At 40.4% G+C, this 26,408-nt stretch overlaps 1 protein-coding gene across 1 annotated transcript in view; it reads right to left on the bottom strand.

The window, feature by feature from the left end:
• MYO3B (myosin IIIB) overlaps positions 1–26,408 on the bottom strand; it is a 394,363-nt gene that overhangs the window by 124,896 nt on the left and 243,059 nt on the right. The window contains exons 28-31 of the mRNA XM_030580743.1: positions 17,299–17,410; positions 16,036–16,198; positions 15,233–15,313; positions 5,963–6,083 (exon numbers count right to left, since the gene is read on the bottom strand). Of these exons, the coding sequence (XP_030436603.1) occupies positions 15,297–15,313; positions 16,036–16,198; positions 17,299–17,410 (292 nt within the window). The 3' untranslated portion in view covers positions 5,963–6,083; positions 15,233–15,296. The remainder of the gene's footprint in view (positions 1–5,962; positions 6,084–15,232; positions 15,314–16,035; positions 16,199–17,298; positions 17,411–26,408) is intronic.

Below are 26,408 nucleotides of genomic sequence, written 5' to 3' on the forward strand. Positions count from 1 at the left end.
ATTTCTAACAGCATATCTGGCAAAGAAGATCTGGACAGTGCTAGCTCACAATGGAATTCCACCTCCTGAGCAAAAAGGCTGTACAGTAAACATGAAAGGGACAAAACACTGCCTTAGGCTGAACAGGAGGATCACAGAAGATGCCAAAACAAAACACAAAAAAAACCCACCAAGAAAAAATAAAGATGGTGTAGATAGCTACCAAAAAGCATATGACCGCATCCCACATTCATGTATCCTCGACACACTGAAAATGCACAAGGTTCATCCAAAGATCATTTCCTGTCTGTAGCAATCTGTGGTTAACTGGAACACTCAACTGTACCTGGAAGGGACTCTCATTGATGAGGCCCAAATTAAAAGAGAAATTTTTCAAGAGAATTCCTTATGCCATTTGTGGTAGCAATGCTGCTGCAGACATGGATGGTCCATGAGATAAATTATGGTTATCATAACAGCGAACAACAACAACCAGTTAACCATTTGTTATACTTTGATGATCTGAAACTATGGATGGTCAGGAAAGGAGACAGAGAGTGAAGACCTGTGTAGAACAGTTTGGTGAAGATATAAAGCTATGGGTTGGCTTACATAAATGTGTGTTGGTGTCCATACAGGGGGCAAATTGATACAACTGAATGGCATACAAGTTAACAAAGGTACTATCTAAGCTCTCTCTCAGCATGGCCCCTACAAACACCTTGCAATCAGGGAACTGTTAAAATTACATCATAAGGAAGTCAAAGAAGAAGTGAGGAAAGAATATGACAGACAAATAAAAACTACACTGAGGACAAAACTCAACTCAAAGAATTTGATCCGTGGACAATACATTGCTGGAGTGATCAAGAGAATCAAGAGAAGAAAATATTTGTCATCCAAACAAGAAAGCTCCTGGCAAAGCATAAAGTAATGAATATGAATCAAGACATGGACAGGATGTACATATGACAATGTGGTGGAAGAAGAGGTCTGCTCTCTGTGGAGGAAGCAACTGACAATGAAGAATATAACATCAAAATATATGAGGAGTCAGCCAGAGTAAAAGATCATCTGGTTATGATAACATGCAACTGCTGAGCATGCATCCCAGCCCAAGACAGCATAAAAGAAAGAAGAAACCAAATTGCCAAAGAAGGACTTGAAAGATTTACAGAGAAATCAATGCACAGACAGTGGTGGAGAGAGACTGAACCCATTAGTGAATGAAGATTAACAAACTCATGGTCTGTAGGAGGACGCCTAAAAAAAAAATAGACAGGGTGCCTCATTATGAGTGCGCATGAGCAGTCCTTAAGACTTAATTACATTTGAAAACAAAATTGACTAACTGCTCCCCAAACTGCAGAATGTGTTCTAAAGAGCAAGAGCTAGTGGAGCATGTGTTGAACACTTGCAGGAGCCTGTCTGGGAGAGAGTATTTGAACAAACACAATGAAGTAACCAATGGTAGGTCTACACTGCAATTAAAATCCTGCAGCTGGCCTATGCCAGCTGACTCAGGCTCATAGGCTAAGGGGCTGTTTAATTGCAGTGTAGATGTTTGGGGAGCCTGAACTCTAGAACCCTGTGAGGTGGGAGGGTCCCAGAGCTCAGGCTGCAGCCTGAACCTGAATGTCTACACTGCATTTAAACAGCCCTTAGCTAGAGTCAGCTGGCACTGGCCAGCCGTGGGTTTTCAACTGCAGTGTAGACATAATCCAAGTGTATGTATTGGAGTCTCTACAGCAAGTATGGACTCAAACACAGTATGTGGTATTAGGACCACTGAATTGAAAATGCTCTAGATAATGAACAGGCTAAGTTTTTATGGGATTCAGCAATTGCCACAGACAAATGGTGCAGGCAAATAGGTTGGACGTTGTTGTTGTAGAAAAAAAGACAATTGTGACCATGTTAATTGATACCTTCATACTAGCAGACAGAAGTATAAAAAAAATAAACAAGAAGAGAAGATAGTGAACTATGAAGAACTTTGCCATAAAGTGGAATAATTATGGAAAACTAAAACAAAGGTGATCTCAGTGATTACTGGGGTACTTGGAGCATCCCTAAGGATATGAATGAGCAACTCAAGAACAAATAGAAGTGCAAGACATCACAATCAGTGACCTCCGGAAGAGCATGCTCCTAGGCTTTGCATGACTTTTAAGGACAGTCAAAGGAGAATGAGAGCATTTGAGCACCTAAAATGCAGGAATTCTGTGGAGGGTTTAACAAAATCCCTGACTACTAAAGTTAGTAGTCACTGTGTGATCAGGATTTATTGGTGACTCATGGGACAAATTTTAGACAGCAGCTTTCCTCTTTTTATGCTTACATATCTTGTATGTTTTTAAGGCTATTTGTTTAAAAACAACCCCCATGATGTATTAATATTGAGGGATAATAATAAAGTTAATCCTGTATTCCAGTGCTTTATTTACCTGCCACCCGCCACCTTCCCAGTGCCCACTGAGAAGCCTGTGAGAAGCATTCAACACCGAAAAAAGTTTAAACTAACTACCTAAAGAAATTCCTCTCCCCATTCATCAAATCCAGCACTTCCTGGTTAGCTGACGATATCCCAGAATATGTCATTCTGTGACATAACAGATATCATTTTAGCAAGCTGTAGCATCTTTGGCTTCATAGAATGATATATTCTGAGATGGAAGGTTTTGAGGAGGGCTCAGAAGGTTTTTCACTTTCCTTGATGGGCTTAAGTCTTGGCCAAGGGAGGGTCCTCAAGGTAAATTTTGCCCATTCTGTTTTGATTTAGATATTATAGGCAAGATTCTGATTCTGATTTGGCCCCTGTGTGCTGCTCAGGCCATGAAAAGGAGCCAGCTTCTAGCTGTAATTGACCAATTGAGGATTTCTGCTCGTGGCTGGGGATATCAGAAAGTGGGTTGGCAAAACTGATATATGCAGGTATGCTTCGTTGCCAAATTCAGATCAAGTGCAATTCCCATTGAAGCCAATGTAACTCTAAAATTCTTCACAATCAGAAAGTTCCACAGGCTGCCGCTCAGTTCTATACAGTAAAATGTAAGAACATGCCATTTAAATGATAGGAAGTATTTATGCCACTAACGTATAAATTAATGTTATGCAGATATTTATACTCCTACTTTGTACAGTAAAAAGCTATTTGTTAAGTAACTAGCAACATAGTCACAATTGTGATATATCAATTATTGAGGTTCATGTAAAAAGGTCCTTTGTATTTGAGTACATTCCTTCTTATTTCAAAATTAGGCAGCTAAATGTAGGAGATATTTAGTGCTCAGTTGAAATAAGAAGCTGGTGTTTTTAATAACATTTAATGTCATTTAATAGCCTGTATTTACTTCTACTCTGCTCTACAGGCTAAGTGGATAGCCTAAATTCATTTGAAGGAATTTAAGTTTTTAAAAGTCTCTACCTACATGTGCCCATTTCTTTTGTACATTTTGGAAACAGTATGATTTCCTCAACTATTAGAATATATACTCTCAATTCAGTTATGCTGAACTTTTGAATTGACTTCAGGAAGAAAGCCAGATTGTGACACATTGAATTGTATACAGTTGTGTTCCTGTGGATATCACGAAGTGAAACTGAGTACCCTAGATGTAATTCTGCTTTCTGACCCACAGAATACATTTCAGCTCATTTTTTATTCTCACAAACTACCTACCTAAAAAACCTAACCAACCACCAAATAAAAGAAAATCTAAAGAAAATTTTATTATTCTACACTTGAATGTAAAGGTATGTGAATCAACAATGAAGCTGCCTTCTCTAGGGATATATTACAGGCTACCGTGTTAAACATCTGAACTATTATTCATCAGCATTCCTGTTTCCTACATGTTTCCTATATGACTGAACAGCCATATGCTTAAAAAAACCCAGTACCCAGTAACAGCCACACATGGAAGTGCAGCTTGATTTATGAAAGGTAATTGATAGAATCCAGACTTGCAAGATACTAAGTGTCTTTTATGAAATGCTGAGTACTCCCAAGTCTCATTGAAGTCAATGGTGGGGAGGAGGGTGCTGCTGAGAAATTTACAGGATCAGGCTCATAATCTGCAATATTTATCAGGGATAAAACCAAGTATCATCAGAAGTGGTGACATTTTAACAGACTACAGCTCTGGATTAGAGAATGTGTGGATTTTATTGTGAAACTCAGAGTGTGTATCAAGTACATTCCTGCGTAAGAGATGGATGGGCAATGCACTCCCATTAGCAACTGTGTTCTATGTGTGTTCTATCCAGCCCAGATTTGCCTCAATGCCTGCTGGTCCCTGAAGTTTCATGAGCCTGAGGGGCTATATAGCTTTGAAAAATACTACCTAATCCAAGAAAACACATCTACCTGGAAAACAGAGAGTAATTCCAAAAATAGCCTGATACAGGGTGGGGAAATAGTCAGCCTGGAATGGGCCTATCTATCAGAGAGAGAAGGTGGGTGAGGTAATATCTTTTACTGGACCAACTTCTGTTGGTGAGAGAGAGATGCTTTTAAGCTTACATCGAGCTCTTCTTCGTGTCTGGGAAACATACTCAGCATGATAGAGATGGTGGCAGCTGATTTTTACCATCATCAGCAGGCAGCTGAAGGGATCACCATGCCGCTACCAGCACAACTAAGACGACCGCAAGAGAGTCCCGCTGGAGTACCTCACAAGGGTAGGGAGCTGCACCCTGCAGCCGCACACACGGTGAGTTATGGATCTCCTCAGGGAGAGAGGACCAGCACGCAGACAGAGTTGTGGTGGTAAGTTTTACAGAGCTCATTTCCATGAACTCTCCCTTTGCCTAAACAGCATTGCAACAAGCTTTTATTCTTTTTGCCCTTGTTCATTGGGCCAAACCTTTCCCTTCCATAAATCAGATTGCTGCACTAAAGAGCACTGTAGCATTATGGGCTTGTGTGGCCCAGGAAGATGCATTTGGTAGCACCTGGTTAGAAACCTTTAATGACACACACTGTAACATTCTGTACAAATTATTCAATCCAAACCAATCACTACGTTATCATTGAATTTAACTGAACTGAATGTTATGAGTACAAGGAGAGAAATCAGAAGTATGGGTTTGGAGATTTTAAAAGGTCACCTTTTTTAAAATCTTACTTCATGAAATAATACAGTCTACTTAAAGTCAAATAAGTCATCAGTTTTCAGAGAGCTCTATTAAGAGGTGTAGCAGCACAGCAAGAGCCTGCTAACTGGGAAGTATATATTCCAGGGAGAACCCAGAACTGTCATTCTTGGGCCAGAGGGACAAAGACGTGTCAAAGAGAGGTTCCTACCCCAGTGAATAATCAGTGCAATGGCCTGGATCACCGCTATAGAAGAGTCAGCTCCCTCCTGCAGCTCCAGCTGAAGGTAAGATACATGAGGGCAACTGGATGGAGTGGATCAGCTGGTAGAGCTTGGAGTGAAGAAGGTTAAAAGACCTGCTCTCTCAGCAAAGAGGTAGAACCAGGGTTCAGATTTGCTCTACTCCTAGGCTCTCTGAAGGGGACTTACTGACCTGCCTTTTACTCTTATTGTTTCTACTGTAGATGTGCATGGAGCATTACAGACATAAAAGAAAACTATGCCCCTACCTCAAGGAGCTTCCACTTTAGCAAATTTAGTCACAGGTGTGTAGTCCAGTCCTGTGAAATGCTGAGCAGACTTAACTCTCACTGAAGTCAATGGGTACTGAGGGTGCTGCTGATAAATTTACAGGCCCACAATCTGGACAGATAACACAACAAACAAAGAAATCAAACTCTGATAAGAGAGAGAACATTGAGATGACTAAACTGGTGGAGGGATTGACTCGGTTACAGGTTTTCTTACTTACAGAAGAACAGGCTACCAAAGAGATGGGTGAATGATGAGGCAGGGTATTTGTTTTCAGTGCCTATTTCTTTCACCTTGTGTTGTATGGGATATGATTTTTGTGAAAATAATGGACACCAAAGGATTCAACTCACCAGTGTTCTTCACAGCCAAAACTGGAGGCGGAGTAGTTGTTCACAGACTCAGTATCAGTTGGGTAACCATTGCTACTTTTCAATCTTGAATAATTTTTTCGAACAATGTATCCCCTGAAAGCTAGACAGACGCAAGTATGAATAAGAGGAAACTTCACAATCAGTCCTACACAGAACGAACAGCTTTTCTCATACAGAACAGGCACCGTCCTGCTCAGAGCTGAGTGCTTTTGGCCCCTATTTGAATAAATGGAGGCGAAAGGCAGTCAGCACCTTGCAGAATTGGGTCCACTTTTAAAACACTGGAAAAATATATAGGGCCTGATTTTCACTTACACTAAGGCCACTTTACACCACTCTGGTAGTGCAAAGAAACTTAAAGTGAGAATAAATGTAATTAATTAGTTTAAATGAAAATCAGGCCCATGATATATTAACTAAAACAGTAATAAAAAAAAACTATTCAGTTTTACCCACAACTACCAGGATTAGAACTTATTAACATTTTTCAACATTTGAAATTTTGACTTAATTTTTTGTCAAGTTTTAACAACAAACATCACAATTTTTTCTTCCCTTGTCTTTCAATCAGCTGTAACCATAACAGAGCATTTTAAAGATACATTAGGCTCAATCATGTCAAATATCTTCAGATGCCAAGAAATGTTTTGAAGTTATACCACCAACACAAAAGCACACAAGTTAAGCAGCAGGTAAGAAACAGTAAATTAGATAAGAAGCTTCCAGTGCAGTGGAATGACAAAAAAAGTCAGTGGGTAAAATTTTCTAATGTGCTTAAGCCCTACAGAAAGTCAATAGGATTTTGGCACCTGAGTCAGTTCAGCACTTTTCAAAATTGTATCCAATATAAATTTGGGCTTCATTCTCTCTAGCACTGAGCAAAGATATTATAACTCCTGTATACAGCACAGGTAAGACCAGACCTTATGAATACAGTGGTGCATTTGAGAAGCAAGAAATTTAAGGAAATGTCACAAAGGAAACTAAAATCAAGGGTTTCCTTCTCTCCCCTAGAATCTATATCAAACACTGATTTATTTTAAAACATAAATAAAATGATTAAATGGCAGGAGGGGGTTGACATGAGGAAAATACATACAACGTAGTTTAAATACAATACACACTCGAAAATGATGATAACCTTCTACTGCACAATATATGAATAATGGAAACAACATAGGGAAAGGATTGTCTGTCATGGACCACCCCCAGGTATAGTAAGAACTAATAGGATGATAACATGCAAAAGAGAACTTGGAGTGAATATGAGGACACATCTCCCAGCAGTGGCCTCAATTAGGAAAGTCTCTCTACTTTAGGAAAGGCAGTAAAGCATCAGGTTCAGTCTGCAGAATCATCCCACATGGAATAGGAGAAAGCCCCATCACCTGAGTTGTTGAAATCTAAGCCCTGATGTTGTAATGACATCAGTGAGACTCTGTATGGGCATAGTGGATCCCAATGCAGGATCAGGCCCAAGAAATTTGAGAATAGACTGAATGGATTGATCCTGCACTGGCTAAAGGATGTAGCAGGATGGAGAAGGGCCCGGATAACCTAAATATAGGAGGATAGATCAGAAGACCTACAGGTCATTTCCATCTCTAATGCTTATGATTTCTATGAAATCAGAAATGTGTGTTGATAACAGCTATTTTTCCCAGTATCAGAGGGGTAGCCATGTTAGTCTATATCCACAAAAACGAGGAGTTTGATGGCACTCTGAGAAGTGGTGTTTTTCACCCACGAAAGCTTATGCCCAACTAAATCTGTTAGTCTTTAAGGTGCCACTGGACTCCTCATTGTTTTTATTTTTCCTACAGTGTTTTAAATTCCAGGACCACTAGGCATTATCCACACAAAAGAAGACAAAGTCCCTGCCCTGTACAGTTTACACCTTAAAATCCTCACATTTTGAGATTATTCATGGAGTCTCATCTTTCAACATTTAACTATTCTTTTAAAAGCAGCCCATACTGATGTTCTGTTATGTAATAATTAGTGTGTGTTAAAGAAAATAGAAAAATAGTCACCATAACTCTTTTAAAGGGTTTCCTTAGGGAGAGCTGTAACCTATCCCCTTCCTGTCTAGTTAATCACAGGATAGCATTAACTGCTTCTCTTCAACCAGTGTTTCTCGAGAAAATCTATGTAGTCACATTTTTCTGTGCAATACAAGAAAATGAAAGCCACCTGAACTGCTTGAGCTGTGGTATGCAGTGCACCATAATAACCAAAATATTTCAGTGCCTTTTGGAATTTTCAGAATTGCCAGTGTTAGAAGCAGCAAAAAATGCTTTTTAGTAAGATGTCTTTATCTTTCACTTAATTTCCACTGAAATAAATAACCATTCTTTGCATGAAAGAATGATAGAAGTTGGGCCTGCTGAGGTGCTGTAAATACAGAATTCAGGTGTCATGAGGCTGAAGCACTTTCCTTCCTTAATAATAAGACTGGAAAAGTCTGCCTATCTGGCAGAGTGAGGCAAACATTCAGTTGCCTCATGTGATCAGCCTTCCAATCCTTAACTATCCCCTACTGACCAGACAAGAAGCCTACTCTGATGTTGGCTGCAAAGACAACTGGCCAGCAGCAGCTATCTCTACAGAGCTGAAAGTGCCAAATACTGGTCAGTCTATGGACAAGTTTAAATAAAAAGGAGCACTGAAAATAACTAAAATAATAAAATAATGATAGCAGCAGCAGGTTTGTTTTCACCTTAAGTCTGAATCTTTAGACTTTTTTCCCTCTTTACTGTTTTTAAAAATGGAGTGTCACATTTCTTACAATGGTATTTTTTACCCTGTGGATACACTGGACCCCTCTTCACTTTTTTTTTTAATGCAATGAAACAATTCAGGATTGTCCTTCATTCACTAAATAAATGGAGCTTGACTATATCTGATTTCACTGTAATAGGCTCCACTGTATTCCTTTGTTTTCATAAATATTTTAGAACTTAGCTTGTCTTTGATTAAACTCTATCAAAAACAGGTTTCCTAGAATGCTTAGGTTCTGCAAGGTAACAGGTGTGCAATTCCTGATTCTCCTTTGACTCACGGGATAACCTCAGTAGCATGGCAGACCAACATGCTTCCTAGAGGTTTTCATTCAACATTCAGAGGAGTGCTTCACTTCAGCATTTGTGAAATGGATCCATAATGTTTCCAAAGCAACATACACACAGGGCATTCTACTGAGAGAGGCTGAGAGGTCGGGAAGCTGCTCCATCACAGCAATTTGCATTACTGACTTTGGCTGGTTTGACCACTAAGCACTTGGCTCAAAGAGTGTGAAATTAGTAGATTCATGTTGCCTAGTGCCCCATGAACAATCATCACATCACAGAAGAAGAATGATTACCAGCTGTCACTTTATTTTTCACCTTATGTTTCTCTACCGCAAACTACAGCAACAATATATTCAGTCCTGATCCTTTACATGGCTAATGACAACAGGATTTGAGCTTGAAGCAAAATGGGATGTGAACTGCCACATTATCACTCAGATTAATAGTCATTCGGGTTAAATATTATATGTACCATGTACTTGGATACTGATGATCATATAAAATGAGTTTTCCCTCAGGTTCAGCAGGTAGCAAGTTGCAATTATTTTTACTTCAGGACTCTGAGACTTGATCACAAAGAATTTACTGAGCCATATAGATTACACTCAAAGTTGTTCAGTTTTGGTCAGCAGAAAGTCCAGGCATTTTCCTGCTGATTCGCACAGGGAATGCCATGCTACAATGGGCTGATGAGCACAATGTAGAGAGCAATCAGGACAATCGTAGATCGATGCATAAAACATATAGGCAGGAGGTACGGAAACATTTTAAAGCAGCAAGAGAGGATTCACCCTGCTCAAGAAAGATCTCTCTCTCTCTCTCTCTCTCTCATTCCTAACTATAAAAGAGCATGTAAAACTGCTACTTACTCCTATAGACCACACTTTCAAATCCTAATCCCATTTACAGTAACAAACAAGAATTACTGTGCCCTTGGAAATGCAAACTAGTCACTTGTTGAAGGGAAGATACCATAATATCATGATACTTTACAGGCTCAATTTTCAAACTTGGGTTCCCAAGTAAGACCTCTGACTCTCTCATTTCTCAAATAAGCACTTCCAGTGTTTAAATGTCAAATTGAGAGGGTTTGGACACCATGATCCTCCACTCTTTAAACAAGTTTGATGCCAGCCTAAAACTGTTGTACAGTATAAGGATATGGAGAATCATGCCCCCTCTCTAGGTATCCAGGGATGCCCAGGGATCTCAGGAAGTTTGCAGGTTTATGTAGTACAAACCTCAGGGGATAAAACACTTCTCTCCCCCGTCCCCCATTCCTTCAGTGGAAGAATGAATAGAAAACTGAGTTTCAACTTGTGGAATTTCTTTTCCCAGCATGTGTTCTCTCATAAAGGGGAGAACAGAGCTCTAAATCTACTAATAAGTATTAGCACCCTTCTTCCAGAGTTGCAAACAGGGTTTATGCTTCTGCTGTATATTACTGTTTGCACAAAGCAGATTACGGGGCTGTTAGGGTAAAATCTGAGGCACAAAAGCCTGTGACAGCACCCAGAATTGTGGCTGCTAATCTGAACCTCTTAAATCTAGAAATCAGGCTGGACCAAGTAGGACAGGTTCGCCAAGGAGTTCTGTCCCTTTGCTGGCTCCAGCTGGGTGATGAAATAATGCAGGAATAGCCTGCCTGTCCAGTGACCTTTCAGTGCTTTTCCGTTTACAGTCAAAATCAGGAAGTACAAATCTAATAGAAATGTAGATGCACTCAGAGGGTATGTCTACATTTAGAGCTGAGGGTGTGATTCCTGAGCACTTTTGAAAATCCTAACCATATACATTTTAAATGCATATTAACTTAATGTAAATGGTAGTTCTCCACAGTCCCAAAATTTTGCTCTTAGAAGGTTGTTAGTTAAGGCTGTGCAAATAGTTGGTGAGCAACACCACACGGTAAAAAGTCACAAGACAGAAGTAGTTGATAAAGGGATTGTCTCATTTCTCTTTCCTCTTGAGCATCCACCATTTTGTGTCACAAAAAAGAACTGGAATCTTGAGTTCTCAGTAAAGAATTTCACAGTAAAGTGTGGCATATGGTGAGTGCATGAGTGTGTGTCGGAGGAGGGGATGGTGGCTCAATGGATTAGTCATTTGCCTTTCACCTCTGGAAGCAGAGTTTAAACTCAATCCTGACTAGAGTCGCACAGCATATTCCAGATGGCTAAAGAGGCCTTAATTAACATGAGTTCAGTGATGTCACCTCAGATCTAAGTGAATCGCATGCCCCATTCATTTGGCATTTTGGCAGTGTCGGCTCACAAATGAAACAAACAGAGATTAAAATCCTCTCTTAAGTCTTTGGAGAGAGCTGTCACTTGACATGGAAATCCATGCTATGGTGACTGGGAATGGAGTAAAAACAAACAAAAAAATTACCATTATAATTGTTCTTACTTGGTTTTAATTCTAATTAATAAAATGTGATGATACAAATATAGCTACAGATCCAAAGCTGGTGTAAATCAGCACCGCTCCACTGAAATCAAACAATGGCAATATACTGATTTACACCAGCTGTGAATCTGGCTCAATGTAATGTTAAAATTATTTCAACAAAGTGATCTTTTCCTTGTCCTAGGCTTTAAACAAAGCAATACAAACCACAGCACAAAGAAAAACACTACTTCATTTTTGTCTGAGGAACTCAGTTCTTTCACAATATCTTTGCCTTCTCTGTGAGGTAGAAAATTGTTATTATCCAGGTTTTACCAATTGGGAAACTTAGACACAAAGAGGTGGGTAAGGTTTTGCCTACACTGGGGATTTTAGCCACCAGTGTAAATACACTGATGTAGCTCACATTGTGTGAGTCACTAGTGTAGATGTACTGAACTGCTTAAATTCATAAACATTTTACCTATTAGCAAGGGTTTTTTTCCCCAGCCCAAATAATGACTTATTTTTGGTGTAATATTATATGCATAAGAAATGTATCTTCATGTATACTTGGGTTTTTTAAAAATGTTTTTTTTTCTTCCAACATTTCATCAATGGATAGTGAACTGCTTGTGCCCACTGAGATCTCCAGACCACCAGCTCATGTATTTGAAAGGCATCTGTTTATTTTTAAATTGCAAATGTAGCCTACCTCAAAGGACTGACTTCAGAAATGAACAATCTGAACAAGTCAAGAGGTTTCCAATCAGAAGCTTTGTTCCTCCTTTCTATCAGGCTGTGATCACTTGCTGTCAAAACCACTTAAACAATATCCTGGAATTTGAATGAAGTCCCCCCACAATTAAAATGAGCAGGATAATCCTGCAAGAATTATTCAGCCAAATCATTTTTCACACCGTTTAAAGTAATGATAAGGTCATTTACAAAAGAAATCACTGCCTTTGAAATGTGACTGTAGACAGAGGACTGCCTGGAGGAGGGCCATAGATAACAGTGAAGACTGGCCTCCTAACACCACCCTTGCCGTCTTTGGAACTGATTCCGATGAAGAAAAGGCCCAATAAGGTTAATACCCCTACTTTGATCTCTGTCAAAGCGTACCAGCAAGAATTAATTTACATTTCAGATGAAAAAGGTTGACAGCATGAAAAGGCATCTTGTTTCTGGTATGTGAATGTGCTGTAATAGATCGGGAATTCTGAAAGGAAGTTCTGAGGAAGCTAAAGGGATAAGCCGCACTGCTGCTTTTACTGGGAAGGAGATGAAAGGAAAACAAATTTCAATATGTGCTGCTCTGTAGAAACATGTAAGCCAAATGCTTCCAAAATTTCAAGGACTGCTTTATTTTGCTATATATATTTTAATTATATGGTTTTACAAATGCCTGACCAGCAAATGCAAGTTACTGTATCTCTGTGATCTAAATTGCTCATTCTTTAACATAATGTTAAAATGACCACATTTCTTTTTCTTGAAATGCTGTTCTTTATCTGTACTTACATTGTAAGCTCTTCAGTGTGGAGATTATGTCTATTTGCCTGTTCAGCACCGCACACTTTTATGGTGGAATGGAAGTAACAAGTCTATTTTAAAACCCAGATAATGGTCACGCTTTGCAATTATTTACTCAGCCTTGAAACACAGAAAGACTAATGTGCAGAGATAAACAAAAATGTTTAGAAAGAAATTTCAATTAGAGAGTCCTAGATATAGATTTCCTAAGGCAGAGAGTCTCACACAAACTGAAGTTTGATTTTCTGAAATAAATGATTATGCAGTATAAATTCTAAAGCTGTGCCAAAGATGGGAATAGCTGTAAAGCATGATTAACATGAAGGTGTGCTGTGTCACTCTGAACTCTGTAGTCCATCCACATGCACATCCATCCAATTGATCAAACACAATGATTTATATGGTTCTGTCTGGCCCTGGTATGGGCATATGGTATGTGCTATGGTGGGAGGAGTGCCAGGACCCTTCCACATTTGTCTGGGCTACGCAAGAACTGTATAGCAGTCTCTGCACTCAAGGGATCTCTGTTTACTTCACTGCGTGCACAGTGTCACAAAGGTGACAGAATGGAACATGGCTCTGCTTCTGTCCGATCCTTATGTTCCCTGGAGGGAGTGGGAGTGCATAAACAGCACTCCATAAAGGGTTTAGCAATGGCATGCATATTCTGCATGCCCAAGACCTCTACATGGAATTCTGAGGCAGAAAGCCTCCTAGCACTCTCCAGGGGCTGGTGCTGTATCACATTGCCTTCCTATGTGCTGTGCATACATGGGACGATCTAGCCCCAAATGACTACTTTAAGAACTGGTACTAGCGCAGACTGAAGCATCACCTCTGATCTAGCCTCTCTTTCCCCCGTACTGCACAGGCTGTTGGGTTGGCTGGGAAATTGAGGTGCAGGCTTTCCAAAAGAGCATTACTGTCAAGAAGTCAGTGTTGTGCTTACATCTAAAGATGGATTCCCTGTCGAAGAACGGGACTCTGTGTTAAATGAGAACAATGGAAGATAACAGCACAGGGAAGGGGAGCAAGTGGAGAATATGATTATCCAGTCACTTGATGTTTGCTGTAACTTAGAAAAACCTTCCCATTCAACAGCTCCCAATTTCATTGAATATACAGCATATAACCCTAGAGCGAGTCACATGTTATTTTATGAACGTACAAAATAATATGTATAAAGAACCTCACTCTTAGAGAAATGTACATTGCCTTTCTAATTCTACAGCCAGAATTGTATTATTTTGCCTTCCTCTTGAAAATCATAGTGATGCTGACTCTTAGGGAACAGGATTGGGGAAAGGAAGTTAGTTGTTGGATTTATAATGAAAATGGCTTGTCATTAACATTTTGGTTTTATGTTCAGAGGTGAGAGAACATTCAGCAGAAAATCTTTTCTTTCAGTTTAACTATCATCTAAGGAAAACAGAACTCAGAGGTAACAGAAGTCACATAATTATAGTATAGGCAATGACTGCACTGAAATGCAGAGCACAGGTTTCTCTGTTGGTCATCTGCTATGGCTTTTTTAGGTCTGTTTCAGAACTCCTTCACCCTTGGTTGGAGGGAACAATGGTATGCACAGGTGTGGTACATCAACCCTGGTTTGCTTCATGTTGGCAGCATTTGAAACTATAGCCTCCCTGCTACTGAGTTCAGTAGGATGGATCTCATATTTTCAGTGCCATATGAGCTCTTGCTCTCTACTACGGACCTGCACCACCCTGCAGGCCTGTTCCTTCAATAATCTCTTTCAAGTTTATTCAAATCATATGTTATGAGTGCATTGAGGCCTGGCAGGGAATCAGAGATTTGCCCCCAAACTGGGAAAATCAGCAGCAATTAAGAATAAAACCTGGCAATCTGCCAATATTAGGGATAACCAGAAAGCCAGAGTGATGGCATGTCCAGTGCCTATCATCCATACTTTAAGCAAAATGATTCTAGTGCTTCACACCAACTCTACACATGGTTAATACACATTGACTCTCTGAGCCCTGATGAATCCCTGAGAAACTCATTCAATGGCTTTTAATCAGTATGTTTTGCTTTCAAAAAAGTACTCACCATAAAAGCTCCAAAGTGCTAGATTCCTGTCACTGGTGTGATTTGATATTGAAGAACACATGATCAGAAGCAGTATTTTCTGATTGCTTTTGTTTGGGCTGTTACATTCTCTCAGCTATAAATACTGACATGAAGGTATCCATAGCAAAATAGATATAGTCTGTGGAAATAATGTTTTAATTACCTGCTTGAATATGTATAGCAGCATCAGTTCTTCTGTTCCTTATTTCCTTGTACTTCCTGCGGCTTCAATATCCTCTCCAGGCTAAAATACAAACCCATGTGTTAGGAATTACATTTATTTAAGGAAGTGTTTATAAAGTCAGAGATGTGCCTAATCTTTCATCCTCCCTGCCATAACCACCCCCTCCCACTACCTCTTCCTCACCCACCCACCAGTTGAACTCTGGGCTCATGACTGGAGTATAAGCATCTCCACTACTTCAAACACATCTCCAGTCTTCCAAATTTTAATTGTCAACATGTGCTCTCTGATGTCACAAAGTCAAGCAAAGACTGTGAGGTGCAGAATTATTGGAGGTCAAAGTTCAATGCAAACAACTGCATCCCTCTAACGCCCCACCTCCCAAAAAATAAATCAGTAGAGTGAAGATAAACTACAAATATCAACCTTCCCAGAACCACGGCAGTATTTATGTTATTTGGAACACAGAGGTACATGCAAAAAGGAGAAGAGAGTAACCTATTGCATCTCTTCTGCATGCTGCACGTTAGTTGAAAGACACTGAACAACACTCTTCCTTTGTTTACAGCATAGTCTATAATAGTAAAACATTTAAACAAAGACATTAGTGATTACTAAACTGATAACTTAGAAATTAATCTGTCATGTTAGTATCAGCTGGAGGGAAAAAGTACCACATGTTATTTTGATTTCACAGCAAACTATTGAGAAACCAAATAGATAATTTGCAGGCAATTTAAAATGCCAAGATTGTGCATGAAATAAGGAATATGAATGTTTACCTGACTGAATGGCGACAGCACTATTTTCTCTTTTCTCTTTGATTCTCTTATATCTCCTAGCTCCAAGCCACCCTTTGGTATAGGCCTGCATTATCACCACCCTGCCTATAACTTCTCGCAGGAACAAATTTAACTGCTCTATATGGTAATACTTTAGAAATACCTGAAATGGAACAACAGGTTCAGCATTACATGTAGTAGAATAAAATCTTTTATACTGCCTCTTCATTAGTATTATTTCAATCTACATTACAGAATCATTGCTAGAAAAAGCTGATAAATCTTATAGCTAGAATTTCAGAAACCATGTTGTAGAATATATGTTTTTAGTTTATTCCACTAATTACAATCACCCATTGCAATGTAAGTCACACAATTATCCCATTACCCCCAAGTAAATCACCCATGACAGCTTGGTCAGAATGCTGCTTTTCTGTATCAGCCATGTTTAAATATAGCTTTTCAAGCTATAGCTGATTTGTGGTAATGTTTTTAATAATGATCTCTTTCATTAGTGTGGCATTACACTGGAAATCTGGTGGGAGTCCTTAGGATAAACATTAGCACAAAGCGTTCCTCATGATAATGATAAGAGGGGAGAGGGGTGAGTTTATAAGTACAATATTGTATCCTAGTTCACTGGCCATATCCTAAGGGTCCTTATTCAGGAAACTCCCGTTGGCTTACTTCTAAGGAATGAGTAAGCAATTCAGGATTTGGCCCCATATTTTGCAAAATCAGTCAGATCATTTTAAATCATGAACAAAGGCTGCTACTAAAATAGTCCAGAGCAGCTCATCTGAAAGGTAAGACAACTTCTAACACAACAAACCAATACTTGCCTAAAGTGGTTCCCAGATAGCAAAGACTAAATGGTGGCATTAAGCCACAACCTGCAGTAGGGAGGATTGTGGAGGAGCCTCACACCAGCAGGTGCTGCTGGAGGCATCATGCCTCAGGTGCACCCAGGGGTGGTGCAGGTACTATGCCACCTTTGGGAGAAGGTTTTATGTGCATCTCTCCTTATGCAGAGTAGGGAGGAAAGGGGCATTCCCTCCATCTAGGGAGGCTAGCATCTGCAGCAAGACTAGCCTGGAGCAGCAATCTGCGTGCAGGAGCAGGGGACATTCCTTGCACCCTCTCCCTTTCCTGTCACATCCACACAATGCTGGGCAGAATTAGCCATGGCTTCATTAAACCATTCATTAGACATGCCCCACTGCAGAGAGGACACCCCTGGAAAAAACCAGAAACATGCCCTACCTTTGTTTTCCCAAGAACCCAATTGTCTAGTTTTGATTTCTCCAAAATAGCAATACAGCTTTCTCTGCTACCAAGAGGGGTCTGATGTGCCTTGAAAGCCAGGTAATAATACCTACAAACACCAAAGGACAAAGAAAGAGCAAGTTAATTGCTACATAAACACACTTTGATTGCAACAGGGAATTAGTATACTCCTGCTAAAGAAGTACTCTGAGTACTGTGGGCCAGATCCTCAGCCCTACTAAGTCCCCAGACCTTTTTCCACTAATAAGGTGGACAAAGGGGATTAAAGTCCTAAGTGGGCAGCTGAGGATACACCAACACTGAACCACCTATTCCATCCTTAGGTGCATGAGGAAAGGGCTATGGCTGGAGCATGCTGCACTCTAGCAATCTCTGCCAGTGTAATGACCCATAGGGAGATTTTATGAGGCAGTGCCATTTAGAACAGCCTAGATGGGGCACTAAGTTTGGGTTGGGAATGGAGCTATACCAGTGAGAGGTTGGGGAGGTGGTAGAAAGCAAAACAATGAAAAGGAATGAGAAAATTAAAAACAAACTTATCTCCCCTGGGAATCTACAAATATGCCCCTCAAGTTTAGATGTAGCTCTAAATGTCCTGAGAAGTGGGAGAAAGAAAGCACTCCTCTTTCCCTATGTGACACCATTGCATTTACACTCAGCAAGGCAGCAGAAGTGCTCAAGCTAAGTCCTAAAGACCATTTAAATGGAAAGAGGGCTGCTTGAACAGTAGTTTCCTTGGAGACCCTTTTTCTTTGGCACTTGCTAGCCTTCTGGCCACCCTGCAAAGCCCTTTTTTCAGATATCTGGGAAAAGTGTGGGGAGGCGAACATCAAAGGAGATACTTTGCTGCTTCTACTACTGCTGCTAACTAGCTAGTAATTATTAGTTAGGATTGTGTGAGGAGTCTCTCTCTCTCTCTCTCTACACACACACACACACACACACACACACACACACACATTTTTATTGATATTATGCATTTTTAATCATTATGAAAGCCTCAAGGGCAATGGTCTGCCACTTGTTACAAAGCATTAAAATAAATACAAATAAACACACATCGTCATACACTGGTATTTAACAGGATTAGAAAATCAGTCTTATTGTTACACTCCATCATATTCTTCTATGCTACATGTACCTCTGTTTTTTGTATGTATATAAAAACTATGTCTAAAAGCAATGTCATTTTTTTAAAAACTAAGGGCCACATTCTCTGTTGGTGTAAATTGGTGCCCCTCCACCAGAGCCCATTGGAGCTGTGCCTGTTTACACTGATGGTGAATTTGACTCTTCAACGTTTTAGATATTAGTACTTCTTAACTATCAGTTGAGCCAACACCTTTTTTAATAGGAAGGAAACAAGCCTAAGTCAGCATACAATGTATGACTTCAAACTCAGACTTTATCACCACCAATTATGGGACCATATTCAGCTTCATACGTAGCTCTGGTCCCACAGGAAGTGATTATGGCTTCTGGAAAGAACCAGCATAAGAGAAAGGTGCTAACCTGGAACTGGTGTCACACTAACAAAGAGTGATGACATTCTGGCTCCACTGAAGTCAATGGGAGTTCTGCCTTTAACCTCCACAGGGCCAGGATTTCAGCCCATGACCACTCTTGTGCCTTTAAATTTCTGGAGTAAAAGTCTGTATATACTCAGCAGTCATGCCCTCAATCTGCCCCACCCTGCTCCAGAACTGTCACCTCTACCACATTTAAACTACTTGGCTATTAGGCCCTAAGTTACATCTGCGTAGGAGCTCAATTGTTTAGACCAGGGATGGCCAACTTGAGCTTGAGAAGGAGCCAGAATGTACCAATGTACATTGCCAAAGAGCCACAGTAATACATCAGCAGCGCCCCCATCAGTTCCTTACCCCCCACTCCCAGTGCCTCCTGTCCACCAGCAGCCCCACCTATCAGCCCTCCCCCACCCTCCCCACACCTCCTGATCAGCTGTTTTGTGGCATGCAGGAGGCTCTGGGGAGGAGGGGGAGGAGTGAGGGCATGGCAGGCTCAAGGGAGGGGCGGGGAGGGGTGGAGTGGGGGCAAGACTGTAGCAGAGCCAGGGGTTGAGCAGTGAGCACCCCTAATACATTGGAAAGTTGGCACATGTAGCTCCAGCCCCGGAGTCAGTGCCTATGCAAGGAGCCGCATATTAACTTCTGAAGAGTAGCATGTAGCTCCAGAGCCACAGGTTGGCCACCCCTGCTGTAGACTGTGATTGATGGAAGGGTGACAGGCCTAGCTAACTGTTCCCCTGAGATATAAAATGAGGAACAGCAACCAGGTGCCCCTTAAGATCCAAGGAAGGGGAAGTGACCAGTGAGAGCCTGAAAGATGCAGCCCATGTAAGGACAGGGCACAGTCTAACTCAGAGTCATACTAAAGAAAACATGGATAGTTATTATGGAGGGAGAAAACAGGAGAATATGATTTTCAAATATTAGCTTCAGTTAATCTCTAAAGAGCAGCACCAATTGTCATAAGAAAGAAAAAAGAACCACTAAAATTGTCAATTAAGATCAAAAGGTAACAAACCAAGGGCTAAAGCATTGTAGCCAACATTGTAGGAACAGACACACTGAGGAGCTATGCTGATGTATCACGATTGAAGACATGGTTCACACTGTGTAATGGATGGTGGCAGATTATGTATTATTAAAGTACTTTTTTTAATGCAGTGAATTTCTCCATACCAGCCATATCTCATAATTTATTGAGGCAAGTACTTATGAAGGAAATTTAAGGGTGATATCATTTAGCAGCTATGGAGAACAGTGCGACATTCAGGAGAAAATAAAGGAGTGAATCTAGTTTATTACTAAGATTAAAGTTGTTTTTAGTGTTGTAGGCTAGTTGGTCCCAGGATATTGGAGAGACTTCTGTTGGCAAAAAGAGACATGCTTTCAAGCTTTACAGAGCTCTTCTTCAGGTCTCAGGCCCTGAATAGTGTCAATCCCCAGAAGAGTGATGGGCTTTTGAGCTGTATCGGTGAAACCCAATCAAAACACCCCCCAAATTTCCCAAATAGTATGTGCTAGTTTGCAGCTCCACAACATCTATTTACAGCCTGGCCCACAGTATACAATTTATGTAGAGTTAAATAAGTTCTGTCATAAATAACACTGGATGTTCATGTGATTTATGCATACTGATAACTTAAATTTGTTTTCATACTTCTTTAGAAAGGTTATATCAGTTTCCCAATAATCCATGTATTTTTTAGTGTGTGGGGTGAGTTGAGGCATATAAAACTATAGAATAGTTTTCAGATCATCTGGCTTTTTTGTAATTAATATCAAATATACTTTCAACATCTAATAATCTTCTGTGCATTAATATATTATAGTTGGCATCCTAGTAATTTAGAAGCTACATCAGGGTCACATAGTGAAAAATTCTTGGTTATACGGGGTTTTAAGGTATTTAGCTTATGGACTTGACCATACAATTTAGTTACATTATAAGCCTTATTACCATTTTATTTAGTTTCCTACACAACTTTGTATTTCAAACTGTTCATGGCTTACTTTCTGCTGCTATTCTTATGAAACAGTATATAGTTGAACTGTAAGTAAAAGCAATGCCACTTTTCAGTACCAAATGCTTTTCCTGAGCGCTATGTTGACTGCCTGCTATTTATAAAAGATGTTAATCTTGTAAAAAACAACTATGCGCTTTATTAACTGAGGGCTGCTGGGAATTTATTTTTGTCTAAAGAGAGTGTTCTATCTGTAGTCAGCCTCCTGATGATTCATAAAAGCTTTGTTTAACTTAACCTGTGCTTCTCTAAACTTGTCAAATGTTCTTACAAAGTGCAGCCACTGGATGGAGGACTCCACTAACTGGTTAAATAAGTTTCCTTTAGTGTCAAGTTTCCTGTGGGAAACTTTTTTGTTTATGGTGTCAAATGTAAAAACAGAAGTGTTGCCATCATAGCATACAAAAGAGCTGCAAGACTGCCAAGTCCTTTCTCATTGCTAAATTCTCTTGTGTAAGAACTTTTTTCCAAAAATGGTCCTGGAGTTTCAATAGTCCCAAAGTTCAAAGGTACTTAGATTTGGGTTCCAAAATTAAAATCCAGGGTTGAGGTCTAGATTTTGGATCACCCCTGAAGTTCAGTGTTTGAGACTAACTCTAGTTTTTCTCTTTTTCTGTTAGTGGATAGTCCAGTCTCCATCTGGTTCCTGCCTCTTTTGTTATATTGTAACCCATGCACCACATGGTGTTCTTTCCCTTCTAGTCAGGAGTAAAAGTAACTTAAGGGACTTACCAGTATGCAGGGCAGCTGGGGTCCTGAGCAAGGTAGGGGCAGGGCCTCAACCAGAAGGAACGGGACCTCAGGCAGAAGGGGCAGGTCTGGGGCCACACTCCCCCAGCTAGCCCTTCAGCATGGCCTGGCAGTGATTAAAGGGCTCAGAGCTCCTGGCCACCGCTAGCGCTACCCCGGGGCTCTGGCCGGAGCCCCGGGCCCTTTAAATCGCCATTAAAGCCCTGGGGCTCCCAGCCACTGCTGCTTCCCCGGGGCTCCAGTGGTGATTTAAAGGGCCCAGGGCTCTGGCTGCTGGTGTGGTAGTGGCTCGAGTCCCGGGCCCTTTAAATTGCCACTGGAGCCGCAGGGCTCCTGGCTGCTGCCAGTACCGTCGGCTGTGTACCAGCTCTTACCAGTACACCGGACTGGACCAGCTTACTTTCATCTCTGCCTCTAGCGGGGAATGGTGGGGAGAGGGAGGGAGAGAGAGAGAAGTTCACACTGTTGTAGGCACCTATTTAATCTGCCTTCATGTAGTAAGGCTCACTCCCTGTTGGAACACAGGATTTATCAAATGAGCTCATACAATCGATTCATCTAATCTAAAATCTTGGTTCTGGCAATGGCCAGTCCCTGATGCTTTAGAGGAAAGTGAAACACCCGCTTGAGCCACTGTTCAGCTGTTCAATCTTGTACATGGTGGAAGAGGGAGGGCAAACATGGCTCAGTTGAGATACACACCAGAACATCTGGAGACTATCCAGAGCAGCTGAAATTCTGAGAATTTCTAGTTATTGGGCCTAATTCTGACCTCAGATGTACAAGAGTAAATCCACAGTAACTCTACAGAAATCACATACAAGATGGAGTCACTTGGGATTTACTCAAGTAAAACTGAAGTCGGAATTAGGCCTATATGGTTTCTAGCAATTATGTAGGGACGAACTCCGAAAGGCCAAGGCCCAAGACAAGATCAAACTAGCTAGGGACATAAAGAGTAACAAGAAAACATTCTACAAGTACATAAGAAGCAAAAGGAAGACCAAGGACAGAGCAGGCTTGTTACTCAATGAGGGGGGAAAGACAATAATAGAAAATGTGGAAATGGCAGAAGTGCTTAATGACTTATTTGTTTCGTTTTTCACCAAGAAGGTTGGTGGTGATTGGACATCTAACATAGTGAATGCCAGTAAAAATGAGGTAGGATCAGAGTCTAAAATAGGGAAAGAACAAGTCAAAAATTACTTAGACAAGTATATCCTTTTCTCAGTTGCAAACCTGTTGCCTTTTAATTTCATTCACCTGTTCTTGAATTAATGAATGAGATTAGACAAAAGCACATATTGAGGAGACAAGGCTTGAGGATTGCCTATATTGATGAAAACATATTAGAGATTTAGAATGGCAGAGCAGTACTAAATGCAGTGGTTTCCACTCCTCTTTCTCCCTTCTTCCCCGTAAAACCCAATCCTATCACAGAATTTGTGTGGGTGGATCCTTGTGCCCTAGGAAATCTATTAAGGTCAATGGTGCCTCTACATGTTCATGAGCCAGCTCGGGTAGCTGGAATTGTAAGATCAAGGCCATGGATTGTAAACTTTTTGAGACAAACTATATCTTTTTGCATATTGTACAGTGTCTCGCACAATCAGGACCTTCATGGGCCATCCCAGTGATATAATAAATAATATTATCACCCTGCCATTGAGGAGACAATGCTCTCAGGAAAAGCATAACAGTAGTGTGCCCTGTCATAATCCTGGAGTGAGACAGTCTATGACAAAGGCTAGGAGACCAGAGAAGAAGGTAATGAATAAAAAAATCACAGCTATCTTTTTTTTTTTCCTCCCTAACTTTTTATACAACACTTCATGTCACATTTTCACATGCTTGTGAGGATCTCGGAAGTGATACTATTCAATTGTGTTTATAGGGCTAATGGATTACTTCTTTTCTACTTCAAGGGAAGGGATATACATAGATATATATTTTATAACAGAGGGTTGTATCCTTGGTTAAGGAAGCAGTATGTGAAGGGGTGAGAATTAAGCTCTTTTTCACTATCTGTTTTTAAACCCAATAAACTATCTTCCAGGTCTGCAACACTATGTAATAATCTGTTCTACTTGAAAACACAAGACAGTAAAGAATAACATTAAACAAGACTTTATCTTTTATTTACCTCCACCTGATAAACCCTGAATGGCTCTGCTCCCTGACTTTGATTGTTTTGTCCTCAGATTTCCTGCTAAGAGTTTACAAAACACTACTACTGAGCAGGAAGATAAGCAGCACACCTATTTGTTTAATAGCATCAAGGGGGAAAAAACTGCTGGCTCATCCATTTTGTTGTTAAGTTGCTCAAAAGGATCAAAATACCAATTAACTTGCTGGCTTAGAAAATCTTTGATATCCTCAGATTTACTGACATTTTGAAACTCTTGTTCTTAATAGGTTTTCGATTATGAACAAAGAAGTGCCAATCTCTTTAGCATTTGACCTGTTTTCTCAAATATTTTTATGTCTTCAACTACTTCAGTGCCTAAAAACACTTGACTAATAGAGCTGCTAGTTAAGGAAGCCTGCTTTCTCTTCTACCTATAAAAAAAATTAGGGAAGCTTAAAAAAATTAAGTAGGGGAAATGGAAATTGTTTTAAGAGAAGTGGGAAGGTGTGGACTGAAGACATGGCTGGAGCAAGAAACTCCTGGCCTATATTCTGAGCTCAAATACTGAGTGCCCTATAGTGCTGGGCAAATCAACTTATCTCTTGACCCTCATTTTCCCTACTTAGATTCTCTTCACTAGAAAATTACATCAAGTTAGACCACAAACCTAAGGACCCTTTGACAAGATGTTAAACATGACTTGCACCTGTCTGCATTGATGGCAAATCTGCAATTGGCATTGTGTTAGACTTACCATGGCTTTTCAAGGTTGTGTTCTAACTCTGTAAATTTATAGAGGAGAAGCCTGCTGATAATACTGACCCTGTTCTCCATTCAATTTACAGCTACATTTCAAGGGAGGTAATCCTGATGTATTCAGGTGTAAATGAGAGAAGAATCAAGCCCACTAATTCTCCCTCACCTTTCTTCACAAGTGCTTTGAGGATTAGTTAATATTCATAAAACACTACAAAGATGAAGGTCCTGGTATAACCCCAGTGAAATCAATGGAATTACACCAATGTAAAACTGGTATAATGAGTGAAGTATTAGACTCGAAAAGTAGAGTGATTCAGTTAACAGAGAACTCTTCCTACCTGAAAATCTGTTTGTTTCATTTTCTTGCTCTCTTCCTTCACAATCTATTTTCCTATTGTATATTCATTAAGGGTATGGCTACACTACACAGCTTTTAGCAACCCCTTGGTGCCGCTACAGCCGTGCCATGAAAAGCTGCACAGAGTAGATGCTGTTTGTCTGCAGAGAGAGCTCTCCTGCCGACAAAAAGCTTCCACCCCTCACAAGCAGCAGCAGAGAGCAGCAATAGGAGAGTGCTCCTGCTGACAAAGGGCTGTTCTCATCGGCGCTTTTCAGCCAACGAAGTGCCAGTGTAGACATACTCTTAGCATAACAAGTCATTAAAAATTTAGCTCCTGTTAGTTAGTGATTGTTCATTAATGGATCCTGATTTTCTTTGATTGAATTCATTATTCATGAATATTCTCTGTATTGTCTGAATGGGCAATTTTCAGACAATGAATTATTTGTGAAGTGTTTGCTTTAGCTATTCACAGCTAACATTGTCACCTGGTACTGGTTCTGATCCCTGACTAGATGACAAATATTTTAAACAGGAGAATAATGAATAGCAAATAATTCACAGATTCAGAGATTTTTAAAGCTAGAAGGGACCATTAGGACCATTTAGTCTGACTCCTGCATAACACAGACCATGGAATTTCACCCAGTGATTCCTGCATTAAGCCCAGAACTTCTGTCTGAGGATCTTTTAGAAAGACATCCAGGTTTGATTTTCCGATAATTTATTATGGTGCTTCCAGTACAAATGTTCAGGGCAATAAACACGTGTTAAAATTCATGATGCTTCTAGGAGACACAAACATTTTCACAAATATCTAGAGGCTGTCAGAATGCTCACAAGTTGCAGGGTTTTCCTAGCTATAACTATAACTACACCAATATAGTTAAACCGATATAATTATAATGCCCCATATGGACAGTCTTGTTCCAGAATAGGCTCTCATTCCTGAATGAGTAGCTTTTTGAAAGTAGCTTAACCCCCTTCCAAAGCAGCATAAACTAAGCCAAAAAAGCAGGGGTGGCTTTAGCTTTTTTGCCGCCCCAAGCACGGCAGACAGGCTGCCTTCGGCAGCTTGCCTGCGGGAGGTCCGCCAGTCCCGCGGATTCGGCGTACCCGCCGCCGAATTACCACCAAATCTGCAGGACCGGCAGACCTCCCACAGGCAAGCTGCTGAAGGCTGCCTGACTGCCGCCATCGCAGGGACTGGCAGGGAGCCCTCCATGGCTTGCCGCCCCAGGCATGCGCTTGGAGCGCTGGTGCCTGGAGCCGCTGCTGCAAAAAGGTGCTCTTCTACAGGATTAAGTGCGTCTACATGGGGAGTTACATTGTTATATCAATTTAAATACAAACTTTAACTCAGACTGCTATAACTTTCATATGTAGAAAAACACACAGCAAATCAAACAATGTTTTTAGTCACAAAAACATTTATAAATCATTTTTTACATTCATCTAGCTCAGTGGTTCTCAAACTTTTGTACTGGTGAGCCCTTTCACATAGCAAGCCTCTGAGTGCGAGCCTCCCAATAAATTAAAAACACTCTTTAATATATTTA

This window comes from Gopherus evgoodei, chromosome 11 (assembly GCF_007399415.2).
Source record: "Gopherus evgoodei ecotype Sinaloan lineage chromosome 11, rGopEvg1_v1.p, whole genome shotgun sequence".
NCBI lineage: Eukaryota > Metazoa > Chordata > Testudines > Testudinidae > Gopherus > Gopherus evgoodei.